The 26,939-nt window shown below is 39.9% G+C and overlaps 1 protein-coding gene and 1 long non-coding RNA gene across 2 annotated transcripts in view; both read left to right on the forward strand.

The window, feature by feature from the left end:
• Positions 1 to 5,119: 5,119 nt before the first annotated feature.
• USP24 (ubiquitin specific peptidase 24) overlaps positions 5,120 to 26,939 on the forward strand; it is a 138,751-nt gene continuing 116,931 nt past the window's right edge. The window contains exon 1 of the mRNA XM_036255872.1: positions 5,120 to 5,463. Within this exon, the coding sequence (XP_036111765.1) occupies positions 5,143 to 5,463 (321 nt within the window). The 5' untranslated portion in view covers positions 5,120 to 5,142. The remainder of the gene's footprint in view (positions 5,464 to 26,939) is intronic.
• Positions 13,666 to 25,639, forward strand: LOC118626334. Its single transcript, XR_004958892.1, has 4 exons — positions 13,666 to 14,337; positions 14,680 to 14,772; positions 23,211 to 23,253; positions 25,504 to 25,639. It is a non-coding gene; the product is annotated as an uncharacterized LOC118626334 (long non-coding RNA).

Genomic DNA, 26,939 nt, shown 5'->3' on the forward strand with positions numbered 1-26,939 from the left:
CAAAACAAACAAACAAAAACCCAGTTTGGAATCCAAAGAATGCTAGGAGTAAGGGTAACCCCAAAACAGACCAGCCTTTACAAAGATTGAGGTCTGATTTCAAAAGAAACTTAATCCTTTATTGGATTAATTTGCTATCATCCCTACTCCTAATTGCCTACCAGAGGTCAAATAAATACTCTTGTAAGAAAGATAACATCATCTAGAACCTCAGGTTGTCTATATAGTTTTTAAACAATATACAATATACAAAATACAATGCCCAGAAAAAATTTTAAAATTATGCTTACAAAAATATAAGAATTGACCGGTAGTCTGAAAAAAAAAATCAGACAATAGAAACATAACCACAAGAGCCCTGGCCGGTTTGGCTCAGCAGTTAGAGTGTCGGCCTGTGGTCCAGAGACCCAGGTTCGGTTCCCGCTCAGGTCACGTACTTCGGTTGCAATTTGTCCCTGGCCCTGGTTGGGTCGTGCGGGTGGCAGCCACTTGATTAGTCCCTTTCACGTTGATGTTTCTCTCTCTCTCTCTCTCTCTCTCTCTCTCTCTCTCTCTCTCCCTCCCACTCTATCTGAACAAAAAATGGAAAAAAAGAAACATAACCACAAGATATCCAGATATGAAACTTATCAGACACAGATTATAAAATAACTGATTAAGATGTTCAGTAAATTAAATGGCAAGTGTTTTGGCACACATGTGGAAGTTTTAGAATTACAGTGAAATTATGGAGCTTAAATATATAATAGCTGAAAGTGAGAAGTCAACAGATAGACTTAACAGCATATAAGACGTAGCTGAAAAGAGAATTTGTGAACTGTAAGAAAGAACAGAAAAAAAATCCTAACTGTGGCACAGAGACAAAAGAATAAAAAATACAGAAACAAACAGGAGTCAGATGTGACTCAGTGAAAACAGCCTCACATTCACATAACTAAAGTCCCAAATGGAGAGGAGAGAGAGAATAAAATACAATTACTACATAAAGAAATAAGGCCAAGAATTTTCCAAGCTAATGAGATTTCAAGCCACATATTCAAGAAACTTTACAAACTCCATTTAAGATAAATAAAAAGAAAACCAACCCTGGACATATTATAGTAAACCTGCCAAAAACTAAGGGGAAAAAAAGGCAAAGATTGTAGATTGGATAAGAAAACAAAACAATTCTTTTAGAAGGGGTGTATATTATTAATAATATTTTTTATTTATCTGAATTACTTTTTTAAAAAGTGCTTTAAACAAAGAAGCTTATTTCTTTTCTTTTCCTATCCCCTACTCCGCCTCTTTGGCAACCATCAGATTATTCTCTGTATCTATGGGTCTGTTTCTGTTTGGTTTTTTAGATTCTACATTAAGTGAACTCATATGGTATGCCTTTCTCTGTCTGATTTATTTTATTTATAAAATACTCATTACTTGTCTGGCCAGCATGGCTCAGTGGACTGAGCGTCAACCCATGGACTGAGAGTCCTGGTTCTATTTCTGGTCAGGGCACATGCCCCGGTTTCGGGCTTTATCCCCGGTAGAGGACATGCAGGAGGTAGCTGATCGATGTTTCTCTCACATTGATGTTTCTCTCTCTCTCCTTCCTCTTTCTCTAAAAAATCAATAAAAACATTTTTTAAAAATAGAAGAAAATACTCAACTCTCAATTCTTATTTCAAAGTGATTACTTAGGAAGGCTGATTGGTCTTCTCTCCTAACTGGATTCTCCACCTTAGCTCTTCCTCCCACCTAGAACATTGTCTAGTTAGGTTGACCTAAATTTTAAATAAGATCATCTCTCTTCTTTCTCTATATAAATGTTTCAGTGGCTGCCCATTCCCTTGGAATAAAGTTCAAACATATCACAGTTTAAATGGCCGTCTGAGATGTGGTGTCTACCTTTCTAGATTCCTTTCTTGCTACAGCCTCTCTAGGACTCTACACTCCAGCTACACGCCACTGGCTTTTAATTCCTCTAAACTGCTTTCCTCACACCCGCTCCAGGGCCTTCGTGCATGCTGTTCCTACTCTTTGGAACTCTCTCCCCTCATCTCATATTCCTTTTCCTGGCTTTCCTCCTTTCTGTCAGATTATAGTTTAAGTATCATTTCCTTTTGGAAACTTTCCAGAATTCTTAGGCAGGGTAATCTACACCAACGAGGGCAAGAAATCTGCCGCTTACATCCTGAAATTTCCCTATCAAAGTACCTATCTCACTTTATGATAACTGCTTGATTCTGTATCTCCACGTAAAGACTGTCAGTTCTAAAAGGGCAGAAACCACGTATGCCTTGTTCACAATTGTCTCCCTTGTCCTCAGTCTGGCTCAAAATAAACATTCATAAGTATTTTTTAAATTACTTATTAATATTAGAAAACCCTCATATCTTATCTTCAAGACAGTCCCTCATACCTCTCTTATAAACCTATATTTTTTTTTTCTTCTAGAAGCTTCTAGAGAAGAGCAAATGTCAATTGACTGTTAATTTTGTGCCCTGTTAACATTTTCAAGATTTTGCTGGAATAAAAATAAAAGCAAAACATAAACAAAAAATGTGAAGTGAAAGTATAAATATTCATACCACAGGCCCCTCCCCTGCTACCCCAATTCCAGAGTTCAAAGTGTTCACTTGCTTTCTTACATGTAAAAAAAAAAAAAAAAAAAAGTGTGATTATACTACTAGTATCCTCAAATGACACTCTGGCTTTTCAGTCACTCCAGGATCCAGTTCAAAATGGCCTTCCTTGTTTTTTGTAGCCTTGTGGCTCCTTTCCAATTTTTATCACGCAGTTTGTTTTTCTCTGCTTCCTTCTCTGCTTCCTCTTCTCAGCTCAGCACAGCTTCCTCTGTCATGTTCTATAAACTTGCCACTGTTGATGATTCTTTTTATGTGACATCTGAATTGGTCAGCTCTGTCCCATTTACTGGTGGGTTCTATTTTGAATTTTAGTGGCAATTTTTTCTTTACTTGTTACTTTCTCTCCCCCTTGCAACTCATTTCTTCATTAGGTCACTTACTAACTTTTCATTTGACAAAATTGAATGCCATCACTTAGCCATCATCACATTTTGTCTTTGTTTTCTGTTGCATCACTACTGCCAAGAACATTACCTGGCACCTGATCCATACTCAGCACCTATTTGTTGAGTACATTAAATACCCTGGCATGTACTCTATGACAGGCTGCTTGGGTTGATTTAGATTACCTTTGTTCTTCACATGCCACAGGTAAATATTTAAAACATCATTAAGTACCTGAAACTTGATAACACAATAAAGTTTCACATCAATATATTATGCTGTGACCTGACCCAATTATGGGCACTCTTCCTTAGTAGGTTCTTTTTTGTTGTTGTCCAGGCATGTAAGAAGAATTATTTGTTTTATTTTCATTTAGAAACTGAGAGACTTTACTTCCTTTGGATATTAAACCTAGTCTTCGTTCTATAATTTGGCCTTTAATCAGTACAATGAATACAGTTACTTCACCTAAATGTAAACAACAGTGGTAAGTTCACCCAGTAAATCAAATTGCTGGTGTTTATAAATATAGATAGCAAAAGCTGCCAACAGAGAGACTGCAGAGGAAATTTCTCAGTACTGCTACCGACTTAAGATTTGGGATAGTGGAGATTTCAGTGACTGCTGGGTTGGCAATGGGAGGAGTTTGATGGGATGAAAAAGAAAGGCTAGCTGGTGGCCTTCAGGGTTTTGGGAGAAACCAGGGTGAGGGCATTAGATGAACTAAATTCACAAGTACTGAGATAAGGAAAAAGGTCTCATGACTTTGGGAGAAGGTGAGGAAAGAACCTAGGATTAGCATGAATTAAAGGAAATTGAAGGGGTGGTCTAACAAGGGCCAGAGTTTAGATGGTGGAGTCAAGGTGATGAGATACGACCCCTGAGCGCTAATGCTAAAGGTGAAAAGAGCGAGCACATAAAGCAAGCCTTAAATGGAAGGGGATTGCGCAAAGAAAGAAAGGAACAGGGGTGCCCCCCACCAAGGGCCGAAGCAAAGAGGGAACCCTGAGCCAAGGCTGCAGTCGTGTGGTGGGGGTCAGCATCAGGTGGGGAACAGCCTGGCTGGGGAAGGCGATGCGTCTCCGTTCTCCGTGGACGTTTTCATGGAGAGCGTCGGGGTTGAGCTCTGGTTGTACAATGCACTTCAGACTCGGGACTTCTGCGTTCCGAGTTCGGTCGAGTCCAGGCAGGTTGGGTGGCCACTCACCGTTGGATAGAAAATTCAGTGAAGGTTGGGACTTAATTTCAACCGGTGTGGGGTGATTCTGGTGAGAGATGGAGGGACTTAAGGGCACGTGGGGGGATTTCAGCTCGCGTGGGCCGACGCGCCTGGCTCGAGCATGAATGCACGTCGACTGGGGTGCACTGCAAGCAGCGTGGCGGGCGTTCCTTCCGCGCCGGGGGCACTGCAGGCGGGGCCGGAGGTGGGGTAGGTCGGCGAGTGAACTGCGTTCCGGACGGGGTGCGTTTCGGGCCGCGCCGGGCGAGCGAGTCCGGGCCCGGGGGCCGGCGGTTCGGGGGCGAGGCGGGGGCGGCGGCCAGGGCTGCGCTGGATCCACCGATCGAGGGCTTCGGGGCGCTCCGCGTGGCGAGGGCACCTCGCTCCCGCCCCTCCCGCTCCCGGGGGAACCTGTTGCTAGAGAAATGGGCGGGCGGCAGCAGCGGCGACGGAGGACCCTCCCTCGCCTCCGCCCGGGCCTCACGGCGGCCCTTTCACCGTAGGGACGCTTTCGGCGCGGCCCCTCCCTCCGCCCGTGAACCGCGAGCGTGGTGGCGGCTCGTGCCGCTTCCGGGAGCGGGCGCGCGGCGCGGCGGGCAGGAGGCGGCGGCGCCGGAGGAGGAGGCGGAGGCGGGCGCGCAGGAGGAGGCGGAGGCGCAGGAGGAGGCCAACATGGCGGCGCGCAGGGCTGGGCCGGGCCGCCGCCGCGCCTGAGCGCCCCACCGCCCTTGCTCGGCTCGCGGCGCGCACGCCCGCACCCAACCTGGCCCGGCGGCCGCGGACGGCGCAGGCCAGGAGCGCAGGGGCCCGCCGGGGCGCGGGGACGGCGCCGAGGCAGCACCGCGCGGCCCGCCAGGCCCGGGACCCGCAGCTCCGCCGCCCGCCGGCCGGCGCGGCCCGGAGGCCGGAGCCATGGAGTCGGAGGAGGAGCAGCACATGACCACGCTGCTGTGCATGGGCTTCTCGGACCCCGCCACCATCCGCAAGGCCCTGCGTCTGGCCAAGAACGACATCAACGAGGCCGTGGCGCTGCTCACCAACGAGCGGCCGGGCCTCGACTACGGCGGCTACGAGCCCATGGACAGCGGCGGCGGCCCCAGCCCCGGGCCTGGCGGGGGCCCGCGGGGCGACGGCGGCGGTGACGGCGGCGGCGGCCCCTCCCGCGGCGGGGGCACCGGAGGCGGGGGCGGTTTCGACCCCCCGCCCGCCTACCACGAGGTGGTGGACGCAGAGGTGAGGAGAGGCCACCGTGACCCCCGCGGGAGAGGCCAGTGGGCGGAGGGGACACACCCCGCTGGGCTCGGAGTGCGGAGGTGTGTGCGGCGGCGGGAGGCACCGCACCCAGGAGAATGGAGCGCCCGGCTCGCCGGGGCGGGGGTCGCCGCGCTGGGCTCGAGAGGGGAGAGGGACCCAGAGAGGAAGGGGTCGCAGGGACTTGGGGGTGCAGGGCAGGGCTGCCGGCAGGGTGAGGAAGGGTCCCCCGGGCTAAGGGGTAGGCTCGCCGACGGACCAGCCCGGGTCGGGATGGGCTGGAGGGTCCACGGCTGGCGTTGGAGATGGAGAAGGCCCACACGTGAGCCTGGGTGCGTGAGGACGCGTGTCGGGGAGTCAGAAATGGGGCACTAGTGGAGTAGGCGAGGGTCCGAGCTTTCGTGGCACCAGATTTCAGTGAATGGATGGGAGAAGCACCAGGTTCAGAGTGGGGCAAAGTGGGATGGGCCAGCCAGAGTAGTGGCCCTTTGCTAGAGACGGGAGCGTTTCTGGGGTTAGGAGTGGGGCTTGGGTTTCATTTAGTCAAGGACCAGAAAGGATCTAAAATGAAGAGGGACTGGACAGGAGGCACGAATGACAGACCTTGATATAAGGTGGGGGAGGGGCACAGTTGCAATAAGGTCTGGGTTGGGGGGACGGGCGTTAATAAGGTCAGGTACCCAAAACAGTGGGGATTGGACCAAGAGGTTAGAGGTAAGAGGCCCGGCTGGAGCTGGAGCTGAGGAAGGACTGGGCAGTGAGAGGTACTGGAGCTGGAGGATGAAGCTGGGACAAAGTCTGGGTGAGGGGAGTACTGGGGTCGTAGGTAAGGTCATAAATGAGGGAAAACTAGTCTGGGAAAGGGACTGTATGCAGAAAGCCAGGGTGGGAGATAAATGAGAGTGGGGGAGTCTGTTAAGGGGAAAGTGTCATCGAGGTGAATAGCTTTGATGATAAATCTCAAGTCTGGGTAGAGAAAGTTAGGACTGGTTAATTTGGGATGTGAGCAAAGAACATGGGGGGTAAAAATGAACTTTAACTGCAGTTTAAAATATGATGAACCAGAAGCAACATGGCAGCCCATGGCAGGAATTTTGGTCAGATTCTCTGAGTAGTGAATTATTTCAAAGGGTCCAGTAGAGCAGGTGGGCCTAATCACAGAAAAATGCTGGTCTCAGATTAGTGGTTTGTGTTCTCAAATAGATAGGAATTTGGATAATTCTTAATGAAGCTAAGCCTTCTGGAAGAATATTCCTAAATAGTGTTATCTTATTTTAATTATATGGTTTTGCAGCAGTTGCTTGGACTGAAGTAGCTTGGGAAAGAAGGCACTTCAAAAAAAACAGGTTTCTTCACAAGATTTCTTTGATTTCCAAACTTCCATACACTTTATTGATTGCCCTGTGTTACCCATTAACTCATCTGTATCATTGACTAATGTATGGAAGTAAGATTGTTATTCCTAGTTTGGGAATTATTTATAAAATTTCCTATCATTAACTAATTGTACTTAAGGCACTTTATAAGAAATGATCTTCTCTTTGCAAGCATTACTCTTCTTTTTGTGCCTTCCAGTTTTGACCCAGTTTTGAAATAAAAAAAGAAAGCCATTGCTTTTGCTGAAGGCATTTGTGTAACTCTACAAAGTTCAGTGTATCCTCATTTTGTGAGAAATTTTATTTTATTTTATTTTTTTGGTCACATTTTAATTTTCTGGGATTGAATAATCAAATTGATATAATGTTTGATGGTACTTTAACATTAGCTGTACTGCCTGTACATTTAAGTATAAAGTATTGGCACTGGCTTCTTTTCACACGATGATAGGCTGAGGAGTTTGCTTTAAGATAAAATCCAGAGGAGCTATAGCTTTTTGAGGAGTTGTGTCAAGTTTCTGTTTCCTCTTGACTTGTCAGTTTGGCCTGGGGAAGCATCACTATTTAATTTTGAGAATTCACAAGGAGCTGGTGACTGAGGCTGCTTTACCCAGAAACATATTGGCAGGAATACAGGCAGACACAGGAACCTGGTGAGAATGTTTAACCCCATTTTTGCCTCTCTAGTTTTAGAAATCTTCTTGCATGCCACCTTTGCAGCTTGTGGATCATCTTTGCTATAGTGGGAAACTGAAGCTTTTGATCTTGGGAAAAAGGGAAACTTGCTAATTATGTCAGGCACTATAATAGGTACTTTATACAGTTTATTTAATCCTTACTGAGATAGCTAATAACATCACCATTTTAGAGATATGATTAGTTAGTGTCAGAGTCTGAATTTAAACCTGGGTCTCTCTGGCTTCAAAGACTGTGTTTTCCATTCTGCTTAACTCATGGTTTTAGGATCGAATTCATTTTAGGATAAGGAAGGAAATAACATTTGGGGGTTATTTGTACAAGTCTAGGAATGATGTGACAAGCACTGAATCAAGGCATTAGGAATAGAATAATAGGTAGAATGAAAGGAGAATCATAGATTTTTAAAGCAGAAGACTTTAGAAATTTAATAATGAATTCAGCTGCCTTGTTTCACAAATGTAGTCTTGCGGGCCCCAAAGGGGAAGTGGCTTGTCTCCACAGAGCCAGTTAATGGAAGAAATGGGACTAGAATTCAGGCCTTCTTTCTCACTGCAAGTCCAGTGCATGTTCTTTCTGTCAGCTCTTTTCCTTTCAAAAGAAAGAGACAAGACACAGTAATGGTTAAAGGGGATGAAGAAAAGGGAAGTGTAACCAACTGGGTGAAGTTTGTCAGTTCTTATATGATTTACCCGTTTGATTTCTGAAAAATGAGTACCTCGTTTTAAATTATGTAAAGCTTTATTTAATGGATAGGAAATTTCACTTTCAGTGACCTCTTGAAAATGGAAATAATAGGTTAAATTCTAATTGTTAAAAAAGAAAAATGATTACATTTATTTTGTATTTGTAGTTTGGGGACAGGAATGATCCTCTCATTGGGTAAACAATACATGCCTTCCATATACCGGGGCTGGGAATATAGAGGTGAGCAGAACATGGATCTTAGGGCAAGGCCTCTTATTTTACTTCCCAAGGTCATGTAGCTCATTAGGGAAATCAGTTTAGTAATTTGGGTCCATGCTATAATTAGGATTTGGTTAAAAAATTAAAATTTGGAAAGTAAAAGCAGTTAACTGGTCTATAGAAGCCAGGAGAATGCAGATTAAAAAAAGAAAACATATCTAGCACACAAAACTGCACAGAAAGCCACCTTTTTAATATCCTTCAGTTAAGAAAAGGTATTGCTTTGCAGCAAGTTTTGTTTGGTTGTTACTAGTATTATTGGATGTAGATGTGTATATAACTCTTAGTCTGAAAGGAACTTCAAGAAGCTATCCAGTTTTTATTTTGAATAGCATTTCTTCAGAACCTTTCCACAGCTGGTAAGAGTCTGTTCTAATATTAAAGGGAGTGAGATCTCACAACTGCTCTAAATAACTTAGATATTTAACACTCCCACCGTCAGAATTCTTTACTGTTTCTTATATGGCTAATATAAATCCCTCTGGCCACTGCTAAGGGCATGCCCTGTGGTTCTGCCCTCCATGGAGCTGGGAGAGTTGGTCCTTTAAGAATTGTGATCCTGTTAAGGGGACCAGTAGAAATCAGAACCTAGCACTGTTGTGAGCATCTTATAAAATATAACAACTGTGCAATGTATCTTATTTATTGTTAAATCTCCTTTATTTCTCTTTAGAAAATGCTAAAATGATTTTTTTTTTTTTTTTGCAAGGGGATTTCAGTTAACAGCTAGAAATACCTTTTTGTGATCACTAATATTCTTAGAAGTGACATTTAATACTGTGGTCTAACAATATTGTGAACTCTTTGTTTTAATGTGGACATTTCTTCTGGAATTATTTTGTCAGAAGTGTTTGCAAGATTTCATTTCTTCTTTGTTTTGTTTGTTTTTTCTTTATTGATTTTAGAGAGGGGGGAGAGGAGAGGGAGAGAGATAGAGACATTGATGAGAGAGACCATTGATTGGCTGCCTCCAGCATGACCCTCACTGCGGATCGGGCCTACAACCTGCTCACGTGTGCCCTGACCAGGAATCGAAATGGCGACCTCTTGTTGCATGGGGGTACACCAGTGAGCCACACCAGGCTGCTGCTTTGTTTTTTCAGAGCCTACAAGCTGGTCCCACTATAATAGATTTAAATCATATAAAAATAAAAATCACATTAATTTGTAGTTCCTAACTTACCTCATTTCTGCTCCCCACCCCACTTTTGGTACTAAGTGGTAGTTGTAAATGAATTAAAATTATAATACCATCAATATTTATATTAAGGTTTATATTAAAATTTATGTGTTTCCCCCCTAAAACACACAATCCCAGTATATTTGAGTGTGGAGTAAATATCAAGTAAATTTTAGTTGATTAGTGATTTGAATATATACCCATAATCAGGTGAAAGTAGATGAAATCAAAAAAGGAGTCTGAAAGATTTAGCCTAGTTTTCGAAATAAAAATTTCTTTGTGATTTAGTATATATGTAATCTCCTTTGGGAATAAGGTCTGTGAGTTTATCTACCAGTTAGTTTCTTACCTTGTGATTACCTGGCCATATGCTATTATAATGAATGTAATTTGGCATGAAGGAAGTACCTTTTATGTGTCATTGAGTGTTTAGTTCTAGTGAAATCATAGTCGGTAGTAAGTACAACTGTGTACAGCCTAATAGTGCTATTAGCTTAAAATTTAAAACCAATTACAATATTAGAAAATTAAATGTTGTAATGTTTTAACAATTTGAGGAAACAGTTTCAACTTTATAATGCAACTTAAAAAGCAGGCATCAATGTACTACATATTTTGGTGCTTACTGCTCAAATGTCATATAACATTTGAATCTGAGTGTGAAGATGAAAATGTTCACTTTTATTAAGAACTACTTTATTTAGAAAAAATTAGTTAAATAATACTTGTCATATCTGCAGCTCAGTTTTGGGGACTTTTTTTTGTATTTGGAACACCGGAGAGAAATAGGAAGTAAAATCCATTGATTAAACCATTTCAAAACACCCCCATACATTTAATGCACTAAGCTCATATTTTTCACTCATTTGTGTTGTAACTTAAAAAAAAATCATAGTTCAAATAAGTTTTAATGTTAGGTTTTCTATCAAATTGGAGGGGTTTCATAGTAGTCCAAACATGCGGTGATGAGCTGTTAAGAGGCAAGCACATCTGATAATAGGAGTGACGGAGCAAGCAGCTCACGGGTAAAAGGAAAGCCTTAGAAGCAGACTCAACCCAAACAGCCAGCCAGTTTGTGTCGAGCAATGTGAGACAGCTTTCTGTGCTCATGACCCTGAGAGGATAGCTGTTTTCAGTGCTGCCACATCCAAAAAAAGGTTCCAGTATGTTCTAGTTAAGAGAAGTCAGGAATGTGTAACGTATTTTAGCAAGGTTTTCATTTTTTAAAATAAAAAATGAAAGGGAAGGAAGTTGGGCACATAAAAGAAGTAAGCTTCAGGTTTGGAAAACTCTGACGATACTAGAATGTAGAGGCACTACTAAGAAAATTAGGCTTCATTTTCTAAAGAGCAAATATTTTCTCTCACCTCTTTGAAGAGAGTTTTAGTTTCTTTTTTACATTTGTTTTTCTCATTGTTATTGTAGGAATTTTTATTCAGTATTAAAACATTTTAAAATCACAATTTATAAATTTTTTTCTTAAGCTGTTATTGGTAGGTAACATTGTTTATTGTTGATAATCTCTGTGATGAGTTTTTGGATAGTATTTGAAAACTGTTATACTCTTTATATGTTCATGCGTTCACTTCTGTCCACCAGTGAGAAGCCTGGTTTCCAACATTGTTGGTGGCTTACATTTTTTTATTTCTGTATGGGTGAGAGGGTGAGGGAAGTGGAATCCACTTGTTTTAGAGATTATCCTTAAGTTAGTTAATGGAACAAATAATTGTAGGTTCGGTTTATTTTTAAGTGTGCTGAAAAAAAGAACTAACACAATTAAGTCAAAATTTTATTCTGATAAACTTTCCAGAAATTGAAATGGAAAGAACTGTGAGAACTTTTTCTAAGGCTGACTTGAAGATTTGATTTTTTTTTTTTTTTCCCTTAGAAATAACATCTTAGGTGCTCACTTCTGAAGAGAAGTTTCGTTGTTCTGGCACATATTTGCTGTTCTGTAGTAACTTGGCCAGTTATTTGTGTTGCGAAATTCAGTTGACACTATTTCACTTAAGTTTAAGGTGTTCGTTAGAAATATTTTATTTAGAATATTAGGTAGTTTCTAATTAGTTCTCGTAAGAAAATTGGCTGGGAAGATGCAACTCAGCAGGACTTGTCAAGTTTGAGTCATAGTTTAAGCTTTAATGGAATTTCTATTTAGTTGTTTTTTCTGCCCTTCGACTGTTCTGCATGTTCCCCCCAGTTCTCACCTAATATCTTACAGCATTTTGTCTTGTTAATTGTTTTGGGGATATTGTCATTTATAACTCAGGTATGTTTTGATTGGCCTTTAGATTACCTGCTAGCTTTTCATCAGTACTCTCAAAGGTCCTTGACTGTATCTTAAAAACAACTGTCTTTAGAGCATAGTTTTGCTTTGCCAAAGGGATTGAATAGAGATGCACACCTGGCCAACAGAGCCTTCCCTTGTCACCTCTGTTTCCTGTGACCTGTAGCCATGTCATGGTCAGCTCTAGACCTAATCTCACCTATTGTTTTCAAGACACTCTCTACTCACTTGACTGTCTGTTTTTTTTATGTACTCTTGTATCTGTTTGCTTATTTTTAAGAGGGTGGGGGCAGTGATTTCTGGTATTTTTATTAAATGGAAAATAATTTTTTAAAACTCTAGATTTATATTAAATAATAGTAAAAATCAAATTCTGATGATAAAAACAGACATTAAACTAAAAATGTCAGAGCAACAAAAACAGTTCTTAGACCATTTAACAAAATAGCCATTATTTAATAGGTTTTGATTGAGCATTTACTGTCTGCTAGGCACTGAGCTATGTGTTGAGACAGTAGTGGTGAACCAATCACACATAGTCCCTCCTCTATTACAATTTAAAGGCTGGTGGATTTCTTATACTGTGAGTCTGATCAATTATAATTCAGAAACTAGAGGCCTTGAAGAGTTGTGGGTTAAATATGAAAGAGCTTAGATCTATATCATAATTATTTGAATAGTGCCTCAGGAATTTTTTGTGATGTAATTTGATCTGTAGTGGTATCTATTGCCATAAACCAAGTGATTCTTTTTCAAGATATGTGTCTTTAGTGTTATGGAATGTACAGAATTTGTATTTATTTACTTGTTGGATGTTTAATATTAGTAGGTTGACGATTCTCTCAACTAGTATCTCCTCTAAGAATGGTGCTAATCATTTCAGTTAAATGTCATTACGTTTTTGTCCTAAAATCATGAATGTTTACATTTTTCCTAGAAAAGGAAAATTGCTCTAGGAACTAATCTTATTTTAGGCTAAAAATTGCTTGTGGTTGTTGATAATACAGAAAAGCTATTTTAAAGCTAGAGGAATGTTGTTGATTTAAGAAAGGCTTATGGTGGTGGAAATAGTAGTGACTCTCTGTAAATGAAAACCTGCCAGAGATTAGTAACATTAGAAATCCTTAGGTTATGTTAGTTTATTATTAGTATTTTTTTATGGTCAGTTTTATGTTGGAGTATATTGTCATTGCTAAAATAATAATTTGAAAATGTTAGTGATTTTCATTTTGTAAGATTTCTTTCTAATGATGTATGCTTCATTTGAAATGTTTTGGTGAGTTGTAGTAGCAGTGGGTCATCCTATATATCATTTGTTTTTGAGAAAATGTCAGGTATCTCTTGTGTAGTCAGTACTCTCGGTGTTGAAATTATGCCAGGCAAAGATATATATACACATACATACATGTAATTAAAATAAAAAAAACTGTGCCATAATAACAATTGGCAATTGGTTTGTGATATACTGACATCTGTAGAGAATAACAAGCAAGTCCTGTTTGCTTTTCATTGCTTTGAGGGTTTATGGTTGGAGTATAAAACTTATCTGTGGTAAAGGAATTCCAAGCATTTTTATGAGAATCGAAGATTAAAATTAATGCAGAGTTACTTTGGATTCACCCAGTCCATAGTGATTATAATATGGAAGAAAAATATTAAGAATACTTAGCAAGATCTACTTCAATAAAACAAAAATAATCTCTGTGGAACAGAGTATTTCCTGCCTTCTACTCTACCTATTCCAATAAACAAAACTAAAAGTTGTAAATCTAAGGATTAAAATTGAAGAGCTGAAAGGGACCATGGGGATCTTGTCAGTTTAGGGAGAGGACCTCTTGGAGCATTAGCAAAGTCAGGAAGGGAAGCCAGCCTTCTGTGGCACAAGATGTCTTTTGTACACTTTACCACACTATCTTTCTGGCAGAGGAAGTCTTTTTCTGTAGGTCATCTTTAATATATCATTCTTCCTCATAAATTTGCTGTTTTAATCACCACCATTTCCTTTGTTAGATATTAGTTTGGGTTAGGGGGATAAAATTGACATTTGATTTGTTTTTTTCCCCTTCAAAGATATTTATCTTGTTTTCTCATTCAGCATTTTTTAATGTCAACAGTTATTAAGGAGTTTATAAAAGGCGGTGCAGATTGAGGAGGGGAAGATTGAGCAAGTGCTATCACTTGTGAAGGTGCTCTGTCTGTCTACTTAGTATCCTTTTAAACCTGACAAGGGTTAACGAACTCCTGCTGAAGTCTATCCACAGTTGCACATGGGTATTGGGTACTTAAAAAATAAGTTTAAGTCAGTGTATAAATCTCTTGAAACAGTATGCCACCTAGTTTGTCTATAGCAGGTGTGTATCTTTTACTTCCTTGAAATTGCTTTTTTGTTCTCTGTCAAATACAGTGTTTATCAGAAGTATCAACTGGGATGTTTTATATACTTTCAGCTTTGAAATTAAATGTTTTGAATAATATCTCAGAATGGTGTTAATATGCTAAAACATAACACTTGTCTTAGATTATATATTTAAATAAATATAGAAAAAGATAGTGTATATTAATTAACTCTTAGAGAATACCTTAAAAAAATAGGCTTAAAATATGCCTTTTATGACTCCTTGTCTATATACGTGCTTTTTCTCCTACCTGGCACATCCTTCTTATCCCTCTTTCCTTTTTTCTTTCCATATTAGAGTATGAGAGTCAGGCCACAGCACTGTGTGACATCAACTTGATCCTTTCTTCACAAAGTAGAAGTAACACATGTTCTCCATTGGCAGAGATAGGTAATGAACAGCCCCCTTATTTCATTCAGTCCAGCAAGTCCCATGAGACTGCAAATGCTAACTTACCATAAGTATTGTTAATCACGTTTGCTGATGGCTTTCTGTTAGAGCTCAGTGCCTTGTACTTCTTTCCTCATTGTTCCCCTCCTCCTACTTGAAAGTCCCTGCTTAAGTTGGAATAGAAACACTTACATATCTCTGTCTGAGCATTTATTGTATTTTATTGGGATTACTCATTTATTTGTTACCCAGACTACATGTCAAGTCTTTTGAGGACCGAGTCTGCTCTTCTGTATTTCCCATAAAGTCCAGGGTAACATTTGACATAGCATATGCTAAATTAAATGAAACAGTCTGATTTGGGAAATACTTATTTGCATTACCATTTTGGAACACATTTCCCTCCATTCATGTAGATCAAATAGTCTCTTAAAGTTAATTTTGCCTAAAATAACCTATACCAGCCCTGGCCAGTTTGGTTCAGCGGTTAGAGCGTCGGCCTGCGGTCTGGAGAGACCCGGGTTCGGTTCCCGCTAAGGGCACGTACTTCAGTTGCAGTTTGTCCCTGGCCCTGGTTGGTCGTGCGGGTGGCAGCCACTCGATGTGTCCCTTCACGTCGATGTTTCTCTCTCTCTCTCCCCCTTCCTCTCTCTCCCTCCCACTCTATCTGAACAAAAAATGGAAAAATATCCTCAGGTGAGGATAAAAAAAAATAATAATAAAATAAATAAAATAAAATAACCTATACCATAGCTTATAGGTAACATACATATTTTATTAGTCTTGTAACAGATTTCTGTCATGGTTTTTACCTGTTTTACAGTGTGTGGGAAGAAACTTTTTTTTTAACTGCTGTCAAAGTCTTTATAATGGGCATCATTTTGGACATAACACTTTAAATCTTAACTTTGGTATTTGGTAGCACTCCCTTTGCTTTACGAATTTTTCCCCATAGCTCACATAGAAAACTGTTGCACACAGAAAAGAATATAATAGATGCTAAAACAAACTTTTTTAAAGCTTTTGGCAGGACTGTTTGCCAATCTGCTTTTAATTCAGCTTTGTTACATGACATAGTTGAGGTATAGCTTCATAAGGAGATTATTTGCAGAGATTGTCATTTCTGGAGAAGAGAAAGCATGATGCTACAGTACAATTAAAACAGGAAACTGACTTTTAGCATTTTTTTGTTTTGGATTGTCCTATTTGTTTCATTTATTACCCTGATAATGATTAATGATGACACCATTAATCTGAGTTAATTTTGAAGTAAAGCTACTACGACACTGTTCTTTTTTATAACCCCTCCTTTCTCACCCCAGTGTTTAAAAAAAGGGGATGTGCAGAGGGGAAGTAGGAGGAAGAGAGAAACAGTAGTATGGGAACCATTTGTTTAACACTGAACAAATACTTATTGAATGCCTTCATCTGTGGTCTGGCTTCTGATTACTAAGACACAGTCCCTGCTTTTAGGAGTTCATAGCCAATTGCAGTGGTTCTGAAGAGTGAGTAGGGGTGGCCAGCACCAGATCAGAATCACTTGGGTTTTTTGTTCAGATAAATAGATAATAGATAATAATAATGGAAGCTTTATTTATCTATTAAGGTAATAAGAATAGCTTGTCCCCAACTGGGCCTCCAACCATTCCAGGAGATTCTGACAGAGTGGATAATATTGAATAAACTACTTCATAAACTGCTAGAAAAGCTGTGTGTGCGCACTGTGGTCAACTGGAAAATCCAATGTCGATGTAATTTGATTTGTACACTAGATGTGTTTCCCCCAAGTTTTTATCTTGAACAATTATCAACCTATAGAAAAGTTGAAAGAATAGTATAAAAAACACTTGCATACCCTTCACCTTGATTCAGCATTTAAAAAACATTTTGTCACATTTGCTTTATCTTTCCTGTGTCTCTAAAGATGTACAAGTACACATACACACATACTTTTTTTTAACCCTTTGAACATAAGTTGCATATATTATGGCACTTGATTCCTGATACTTCAATATGAATCTCCTAAGGACAAAGACATTTTCCTACAGACCTATAATACCGTTATCTTGCCAAAATTTAACAGTTATACATTAATATTCTCTATTATTTTGTCCATATTCAGAGTTTCCCACTTATACCAAAAATATCCTTTATAGACATTTTAAAATAATCTAAGACTGAATCAAAGATTATATGCTGCACTGATTATCATACCCCTTCATTGTAGATTCTAGAATAGTCTTTAGATCTTTTTTTTTTTTTTTTTTTTTTAACATAAGAGTGGAAGGGAGGGGGAAAGAGAGAAACATAAACATCCATGTAAGAGAGAGACATCGATTGGCCTCGCACACAACCCTGACTAGGGCTGGTGATAAAGGGGGCTAGGGATCAAACCAGGACGCTGTAACCACTGAGCAAAACTGGCATCTTTACATCTTTTAGTCTTATTTTTTTTTTAAACAACCAAATTCTCTTACTGTATTTTTAGAAGATTATATAATTGAATTATTTGAATTATACAAGGAAGTTTTATGTATCTATTAAGGTAATAAAAACAACAAAAGTATTAATTTCTCTCATGACCTAACTTGTTCCCCATTAATAAGACTGCACTTTCAATATTTATATTCAGATCTTTTATAGAATTTTAGCATTTTTAGAGCCAAAAGGGACCTTGTATCTAAAGGTAAACATTTTCATCTGGCCGGTGTGGCTCAGTGGTTGAGCGTCAACCCATGCACGAAGAGGTCACCAGTTTGATTCCAGGTCCGGACACATGCCCAGGTTGTGGGCCCAATCCCCAGTGGGGGGCATGCAGGAGGCAGCCAATCAGCTTTCTCTCTCATTGATGTTTCTGTCTCTATCTCTCTCACTTCCTCTTCCTCTAAAATCAGTAAAGGGAAAAAATAAATAAAGGTAGACATTTTTATTTATAGATGAACCTGAAGTATGGAGATATTAAGTCTTATCTAAAACAGTAATTCTTAACCAGGAGGCATTTGGCAATGTCTGGAGACCTTTCCAGTTGTCACAACTGGAGGGGTCCTACTGGCACAGGTGGGTAGAGGCCAAGGATGCTGCTAAACACCCTGCAATGCACAGAACAGTCAGTGCCCTCAACAGAGAATTGTCCAGCTTAAAATGTTAGTGGTGCCGAGGTTAAGAAACCTCGGTCTAAAAATCGCGTAGGTAATGATGGGGCCTAAAGCCATGTTTCCTGAATCAATTCTGTATACTTTACACACACACACACACACACACACACACACACACACTGCATTGCTTTCTTTCCCTTTTATTCTTATCACCTTCATCTTCTGTTTCTTCACTTTGAGCCTTTTTGTTAAGCCTAATGAATTATTGTATGGTTATAAGGATTAAGCTGAATTAGAACATATTGCTAGAAAGAACATAGAGTATCTTTTTAAAAGAGAAATACAAAAGTACTTTCAGTGGAGTTTTATTTCTTAAGTAAAAATTTGTGCAGAATAACCTTTAAAAAGCAGTTTAGTAACTATAATAGCACCTTACTTTTATTTACATGATGTTTGAATTTATAGAGCTTTTTCACATACATTATCTTATTTAGTAGTTATAAGCAAAGAAAATGGCAGTCTCCTTTTCACAAGTGAGAAAATGAAGGTTCACAGAAAATAATAGGTCCCATGTGACTGTGGCCACTGTAGGTATTAAAATTATACAGAGAGAGATTTCAGTTGAACTTTTTTTTTTTTTTTTTTTATCCTCACCTGAGGATATTTTCCATTTTTTTGTACAGATAGAGTGGGAGGGAAAGAGAGACAGAAACATCGATGTGATGGGACACATCGAGTGGCTGCCACCCGCACGACCAACCAGGGCCGGGGACAAACTGCAACCGAAGTACGTGCCCTTAGCGGGAACCGAACCCGGGTCTCTCCGGACCGCAGGCCGATGCTCTAACCGCTGAGCCAAACTGGCCAGGGCCAGTTGAACTTTTTATCTGCATGAGAACAGGCAATCTCAGACTGTCATAAGCTCCTGATCACTAGACATATTTAGGCAGAGACTCTGGATATTGCTGGAGATGTTAAAAGGGATTTAGGTATCAAATAAAAGTTAAAACACTGGAAGTAATAGATAGAGAATTAGATACAGCTTCTCTCCTTGAGTAACACAGTCTAAATGGGGCATCATTCTGTAAATAGATCAAGTTTAATACAATTCAATATTTGGTGTTAATGGAAGTAGAAGAAAATGCTTTAAATATGCCACACTCTGTCTTTGGTGGAAGACCCTCACACGTACAATTCTCTGTGCCTAGAATTCATTTATTCATTCATCAAGTATTCATTGAGCAACCACTCTGTATCTGGGACTGTTGGTGATAATGCAACAAAAGCAAAAATTTTGCCCTGGGGAGCTTATATTTATATTCTAGGTTAGGGGAGACAACAACCGAGATAAGTAAAACATAGGATGTCAGATGCTAAGATAGAAAAAAATAAAGCAGGAAATGGTTGGGAGAACATGCTGGACTAGGGAGTGTGTATCACAGGGCTGTTTTTTTAAGGCTTCACTGAGTAAGTCATACCCTGGAGCAAAACCCTGGATCAGGTAAACATGGTTACTTGGGGGAAAGCACTCTAAGTCAGGGTTGGCAAACTTTTTCTGTAAAAGGCCAATAGTAAGTATTTCAGGTTTTGCAGGTCTCTACTGCAGTTCAATTCTGTTGTTATAGTGCAAAAACAGCCATAGACTACCTAACCTAGTAAGTGGCTCTGTGGTCCACTTTATAAATAGAGGTGGTGGGCTGTGTGTACTTTTCTGACTCTTGTGCTAACTGGAAGCGACACCTAATGCAAATGCCCTGGGTAGGAGCATGGCTGACATGTTTGAGGAGAAGCAGAGAGGCCAATATGGCTGGACCGTTGTGAAGGAATGGAAAAGTGGGAGGTGAGGTCAGAGGTGAAGGAGAAGGCAGCTCCTCACTAGAGCCTTGCAGGCAACTGTAACGATGCCTTTTTGTCAGAATGAGGAAGGCAAGCATTGAGGGTTCTGAATGGGGGTGGGGGAGTGTGACATAATCTGGTTGGAAAGTCTGCAGTTTGTTTTTGGACATGTTCATTTAAGATGCCTATTAAATATACTAGTGGAGATGTCAAAGAAGGAGTTGGGTAGATGTGTGGAGTCTAGGGAAGAGCTAAAATGTGAGGGCCTTCAGCTTAGAGATGGTATTTAAAACCATTAGAATATATGCTTTCTCAACATGGCCAACTAGCACTCCAAAGGGGATGTTGGTTCTTGCGGGGGTGGGGTGGGGGGATATTAGATATTACAGTGGTTTGCCCCAAACTAAACCCCACTCAATACAGTCTTGTTTAGCATTTAATGAACGGAGATGGGATGATTGAGAAAAAATGTTTAAAGGCTCCTTGAAGCAGCCATGAGGAAAACAAGGTTAAGAAACACTGCATTAGATTGGACTCAATGAATCCACAAGGGAGTGTGTGTGTGTGTATATATATATATATGTATATATATATAGAAAAGGTCTGAGGACTGACTGGGGTGATATAGAGGAACCAGCAAAGGAGATTGAGAAGTGACTAGTGAAGGTGAGAGGAGCCAGGCAAGGGTTCTGACCTGAGAGCCAAGTGAAAGAAGTGTTTCCAGCAGAAGGAAGTGGTCAGCTGTTTTAGATGTTGCTGATGGGCTAGGTAAGATGAGGACTAAAGATTAACCATGTATTTGAAATTATGGTAAAGAAGTTAGATGCTTACTTAGGTCTTAGTTTAAATGTCATTTCATTTATAGGCTACCTTTGACCTTTGACTTTATTATGCTGGGTCCCCTTCTTCTTCTTCTTTTTTTTTTTATCCTCACCTGAGGACATTTTTCCACTTTTTGTTCAGATAGAGTGGGAGGGAGAGAGAGGAAGAGAGAGAGAAAGAAACATCGATGTGAAAGAGACACATCGAGTGGCTGCCACCCGCACAACCCAACCAGGGCCAGGGACAAACTGCAACCGAGGTACATGCCCTTTGTGGGAACTGAACCCGGGTCTCTCTGGACTGCAGGCCAATGCTGTAACCGCTGAGCCAAACCAGCCAGGGCTATTTTTAACAAATTAGTTTTAAAAACACACATGGCCCGGCAGGTGTGGCTCAGTGGCTGAGCATCGAACCCATGCACCAAGAAGTTGCTAGTTCCAGCCCCAGTTAGGGCACATGCCCAGGGTGTGGGCCAAATCCCCAGTGCAGGGCATGCAGGAGGATGTTGATCAATGTTCTCTCTCATCAATGTTTCTCTCTCTCTCTTCCTCTCCCTTCCTAGCTCTCTAAAATCAATGAAGAAAAAATATATGTTTTTAAATACAACATGAAATTTACTGTTATAAGCATTTTTGAGTGTACAGTTCAGTAGTGTTAACCTGTTAACCGGGGAATTCCCTTTTTAATTACGCAGCATATAATGGGTGCGAAGACGTGTAAATACGTCCTGCTCAGTTAATAGGTTTTAAGCATATTTGTGAAACATATCTCCAGAACTTTTTCATTCTGCAACATTGAAATTCTGTACTCATTAAACAACTCCCCTCTTTTGCCTACTAACCACCATTCTACTTTGTTTCTGTGAATTTTATTGCTTTAGATACTTCATATAAGTAGAATCATACAGTATTTGTCATTTTGTGACTGGCTTATTTCACTTAGCATAAAGTCCTCAAAGTTTATCCATATTGTAGCATGTGACAAGATTTCCTCCCTCCCTCCCTTTCTCCTTTCTTTTTTTTTTTTAACACATAACAGTTTAGTTTATTAATCCTCTCATGAAAAATCTGCCCAGTTACCACAGATAAAGTCACTGAAGCATCTTTACTCCTTCTGTTGTCCAATCTCCAGCTCACTTTTTGCCAGCACCAACATTGGCCTTTGCCGTCCCCCTGACTTTCTTTATTCTGTTCTTGCGTTCCTTCCTCTGTTCCTGGAGGTCTTCTTCTCATACAGGCCATGTCTTGCAACTCTGTGTGTGGGTTCATTTTTCTTTGTGTAATCCAAGGAATCATAAATCATGCCAAAGCCAGTTGTCTTGCCACCACCAAAATGGGTTCTGAATCCAAACACAAAGATGACATCTGGTGAGGTCTTACACATTTTGGCTAGTTTTCCCTGAATTTCTGTCTTGGGTACTGTTGCCTTCCCAGGGTGAAGGACATCAATGACCATTTGTTTCTGCTGAAGTAGTCTGTTGGTCTTTCCTTCTTTCCTTCTTTCCCTCTTTCCCTCTTTCCTTCCCTCCCTCCCTCCCTCCCTCGCCCAAGGATATGTTTATTGATTTTAGAGAGAGAGGACGGAGGGAGAGAGAGAGAGAAATATCAATGTGAGAGAGAAACATCAATTGGTAGCCTCCCACATGCACCCTGATCCAAGATAGAAACCCCGACTTTTTGGTGTAAAAGATGATGCTCCAACCAACTGAGCCACCCAGCCAAGGCAAGATCTTCTTCTTCTTCTTCTTCTTCTTCTTCTTCTTCTTCTTCTTCTTCTTCTTCTTCTTCTTCTTCTTCTTCTTCTTTTTTTTGGTTGTTGTTGTTTTTAATATGTTTTTTATTTTTTAGAGAGAAAGGGAGAGAGAGAAACATCAATCTCCTGCCTCCTGCACACCCCCTAGCGGGGATCGAGCCTGCAACTCCAGCATGTACCCTGATCGGGAATTGAACAGGGACCTCTCAGTCCCTGGGATGATGCTCAATCCATTGAGCCACATCGACTAGGCACGATTTCCTTTTTTTTTTTTAAGGTTGAATAATATTTCATGGGTTTCACTTCTTATATACTTTCATTGCACTGTGTTATAATGTGCTCCTTATAAGAAACTGTAAGCTCTTATTTGTCTTCTGTGATAGACACTGTTCAAGCTTCAGTGGCAGAATGTGTTTATCTTACTCACAGCCAATGGAAAATACTGAATGAGAATTCTGTATAAAAATAGAGGACAGAGCCCTGAATGGTTTGGCTCAGCTGTTAGATGGCCCATGGACCAGAGAATCTTGGATTTAATTCCCAGTCAAGGTCATGTACCTGGGTTGCAGGTTCAATCCCTGGCCCTGGTCAGGATTGTGCAGGAGGCAACCAATCGATGTGTCTCTCACATCGATCTCTTTCTCTCCCTCCCTCCCTCCCTCCCTCCCTCCCTCCCTCCCTCCTTTCTTCCATCCCTTTCACTCTATCTAAAAATCAGTGGGAAAATATCCTGAGGTGAGGATTAACCAAAATAAAATAAATAAAAATAGAGGACCATACACCTTACTTTGCAAGGAGGAATCTTGAAAATTTTGTTGAAAAGTTGATAACTTGAACTGGTTTTCAAGACAGTCTTAGTCTGTTTGGGGTACTATAACAAAATGCCATAGATGGGTGGCTTATAAACAACACAATTTTTTTTATTTCTCACAGGCTAGGAAATTCAAGTTCAAGGCCCTGGCAGATACAGTGTCTGGTGAGGACTCACTTTCTGATTCATAGGTGCCCATCTTCTCACTAAAACCTCACATGGTGTAGAGGCAAGGGATCTCTTTGTGACCTCTTTTTATAAGAGCCAGAGCTCTGGCGACTTAATCACCTCCCAAAGGCCCCATCTCTAAATACCATCACATTGGGGATTAGGTTTCAGCATATGAACTTTAGGAGAACAAAAACATTGCCTATAGCAAAGAACCAAGTAGTAATTTACTAGATTGAGAAAAGGCATTCTAAGCATTGCAGGCAGAAGGAACAGCATAGAGCTATATGCATGGTTTCATGACAAGACCTGTGTACTCAAGAGCCTGAGAAGTTCAGTGAGGTTGTTTGCAGGGTCTGGCCAGGTGATGAAGAGCCTTGCATGTGCTGGAAACTTGCTTTTATTTTCTAGGCACCTGTAGGCAGCTGGGAGCTAATGGAAATTTCTGAGCAAGTGAGTGATGGAATCAGATTTCCTTTTTTGGTTTGATTTAGTCTTTGCTTTTTCTTTTGCTTTTTTAATCCTCACCCGAGGATATTTTTCTGTTTATCTTCAGGTAGAGGGAGAGGAAGAGAGGGAGAGAAAAACATTGATGTGAGAGGGACACTCAACCGGTTGCCTCCCGCACAACCCTGACCAGGGCCAGGGACGAACTGCAACTGAGGTATGTGCCCTTGGACCAAATCGAACCCAAGACTCATTGGTCCTCGGGCTGAGGCTCTACAGCTGAGCCAAACTGGCCAGGGCTAGTTTTTGTTTTTTAAAGGGAGATTACTCTGGCGGCATTTTGGAAGGGGCACAGAAGTGGGAGAGAAATGGGAAAATGGGAGCAGGAATGACGGTTATAAGTGTATAGCAGAAGCAGTCTGGGCAACATACTAGCAGCTAGGACCTCAGCTAAAGCAGTGGTTGCCTAAGAGAGGCTTTTGTAGAAAAATTTTTGAGGTAGATAGGATCATTGTGGTATGGTGACCAACCGGTTGGGAACATGAAACAAAGTTTCAGCGAATAGGATATTAGAGAAGAAACAAATTTGACGCAGAAGGATACTGGGTTCTTTGTGGATATGGCAAATTTAAGGGCCTTTGGGGCACTGAGGTTGAAGAGTAAGACAGGGAGATAGAAACACTGATCTGAAGCTTGAAGAGGTCTGGGCTACTGTTTATGATGTGCCTGTTTGTTGTAGTTGGCCCTCTACATGGATTAGCTCTCTCTGCGTTATAATCCTGCAACTAAATACTATTCTGTATTTTTTGTTGTGAATACTAAGGCACATAGGTTAAGAAGCTTATTTAAGGTCAGAGCTAACTGCCGATGGTGACAGAATCAACCTTTGGATCTGTCATAAAGGAATATAAGGTCAAAGAAATTTCAACACAGTTAAGAATAAAAGATAATTGCTTATGCTACATAACCCCTTATTTAGAATTTTAGAAATATCAATGCATTAAGAAATACTAGTGCTTTGGACAAAAGAGAATTTTAATTGGTAATCAATCCTCTCTTTCCCAAATTTTGGTTTAGAATACATTATATGTTTTTGTTTGTTTGTTTTTATAAAAACATTTTACCTCCATTGTGGCGTGGTGCTTTTTGGGGCTGTGCCATTCTACTCATTTTAGGAGAAATTGGAATACCTCTAAGTGTTATTCTAGAACCTGAGATTTAAAGAAACTTTGACTTGAATTCTCATCCCATTCTGAACACATGAATGACTGTTTTAGTCAAGAGAACATAAGAAATGTGAATTTCAGTGAATAACTTGTCTTACTTGAGCCTGGTTTGCCCATCTAAAACATGAAGATAATTTTTGCCTCATGGAGTTTTGGCACAACTCCTGTCGCAGTGGCTAAATACTCGGTAGATAAGTGGTTCTCCTTTTGCCACTTATTCATTTTTCTCTCACCTGAATACATCAAATCCCCTTCCTGTCATCAAAGATCTGTAAGTCCCAAACCTTAAATCTAAATGAAAAGTTAAATTCTGTATGTAAGATATTACATTTGAATTTATAAGACTTTTCATGAAAACCTTGTTTCTATATATTATAAATAAATTAATAGCCACCAAGGATTATGAAAGAAAGGGACCACAAGAAATGTCAGCTTTCATAGAAAAGTTAGGAAATTATCTACTACTTATAACATGGAATGAATATGAATTCCAAGAAAACAATTTGCAGACTTGAGACACACTGTGTTAGTAACTTGAGGACTACCTGCACTTATCCATGTCTTCTTTTTCCAGGAAGCAGTATTTTAGGAGTCATTTCCTCTGATCTGAAATAACAGAAGGAATATCAAATCTGCATGTAACTATCTCTGAATGTTTTGAAAAATATTTTATAAATAAGACTGACAATTTCAAGAGTTAATAAAAATTATTATAAATCAATGACTTGGAATTAAATGTTCATGTTGTCATGTTTTTCCTTAAGCACTTGATATATATGCTACTCATTGTTTATTTTCCATTTAAAATCATCATGGAGAAAACAATTCGGCATCTTCATTTTTCTGTACATTAATCGGAAATGTAGAAATTCTTTTGAGTACATTGTTGGCTAATAAAATAGGTCACCAATTGAATTTAGTCTTAAAATAATCTTTAAGCAACATTAGTAGCAGTCTCTTACATGTTAAGCTGAATAATTTTTTTTATCTGTATTTGTTGAGTCAGTGGGCAGACAGGAACTTATCTCTAAACTAACAGGCGGTACCCACTCGAGTAGGTTTTGCTTCTTTAAACAAAGAAAGCTTACATTTTAATAATATATCCTTGTTGTGTTCAAGAGCAAAGGGTTTGTTTTCTTTTTTGAAACTCAATGAAGGTAGTTTTCTAAATAAATATTAAACATTATTACTAACTTAAAAGCTTATGTGATGATATTTTAAAGCTTATTTGCAAGGGTTAAGTAAATTACATTGTTTTGTGTATTCATCGTGCAGTTAAAATGTTGCCTGTATTTACATTGGTTCATCTGCATTTTTTAATCAGGCAAGTTTCAGATATGGCTAGTGATATAAGTGAACATGCCTCGTTATAAATATAACAGGTATCATGTAAAAAAATATTTTTGCCAAAATAATCTACATGTTAAATCTAATAATTTGTGTTAAGCTCTGTGTGGGTAAATTCATACTTTATAATGACTGCATTTTTCAATTTTGTGGAAAACTTCATTTCCAACAATTAAAGTTCTAACTTGCCCTTTTAAGTAAGTAAATAGTAAGTCTTGTTCTGAATAATTTGCCAAATAGATGAAGATACAATAATTACAACTGTTTGAATTCCTAGCATGTTTCTGACACTAGCAAGTGTTATGGGAGTTACAGAGGCTTTATTTATATTTTCATTTGTATCTATGGGCATAAGATTACATATTTAAGAAATAGCCTAAATTATGTATCTAACAATGTTAATTGTTTGGATTTGAATCCTAAACTGGCTAATTTGGAAATCAAATTAATTAGCTCACCAATTTTTAACTGGTGTGCCACAAGTAGTTTTAAAACATGCAGTACCTGGCTGTTTAGTCAGGGGCACCAAATTCTTATTGTTGTTGTTAATCCTTACTGGAAGATATTTTTAGATAGAGACAGAGTGGAAGGGAGAAAGGGAGAGTCTGAGAGAGACAGAGAGACAGAGACATCGATGTGAGAGAGACATATCAACTGGTTGCC

The sequence above is a fragment of the Molossus molossus genome, unplaced genomic scaffold, assembly GCF_014108415.1.
Source record: "Molossus molossus isolate mMolMol1 unplaced genomic scaffold, mMolMol1.p scaffold_m16_p_12, whole genome shotgun sequence".
Taxonomy (NCBI): domain Eukaryota; kingdom Metazoa; phylum Chordata; class Mammalia; order Chiroptera; family Molossidae; genus Molossus; species Molossus molossus.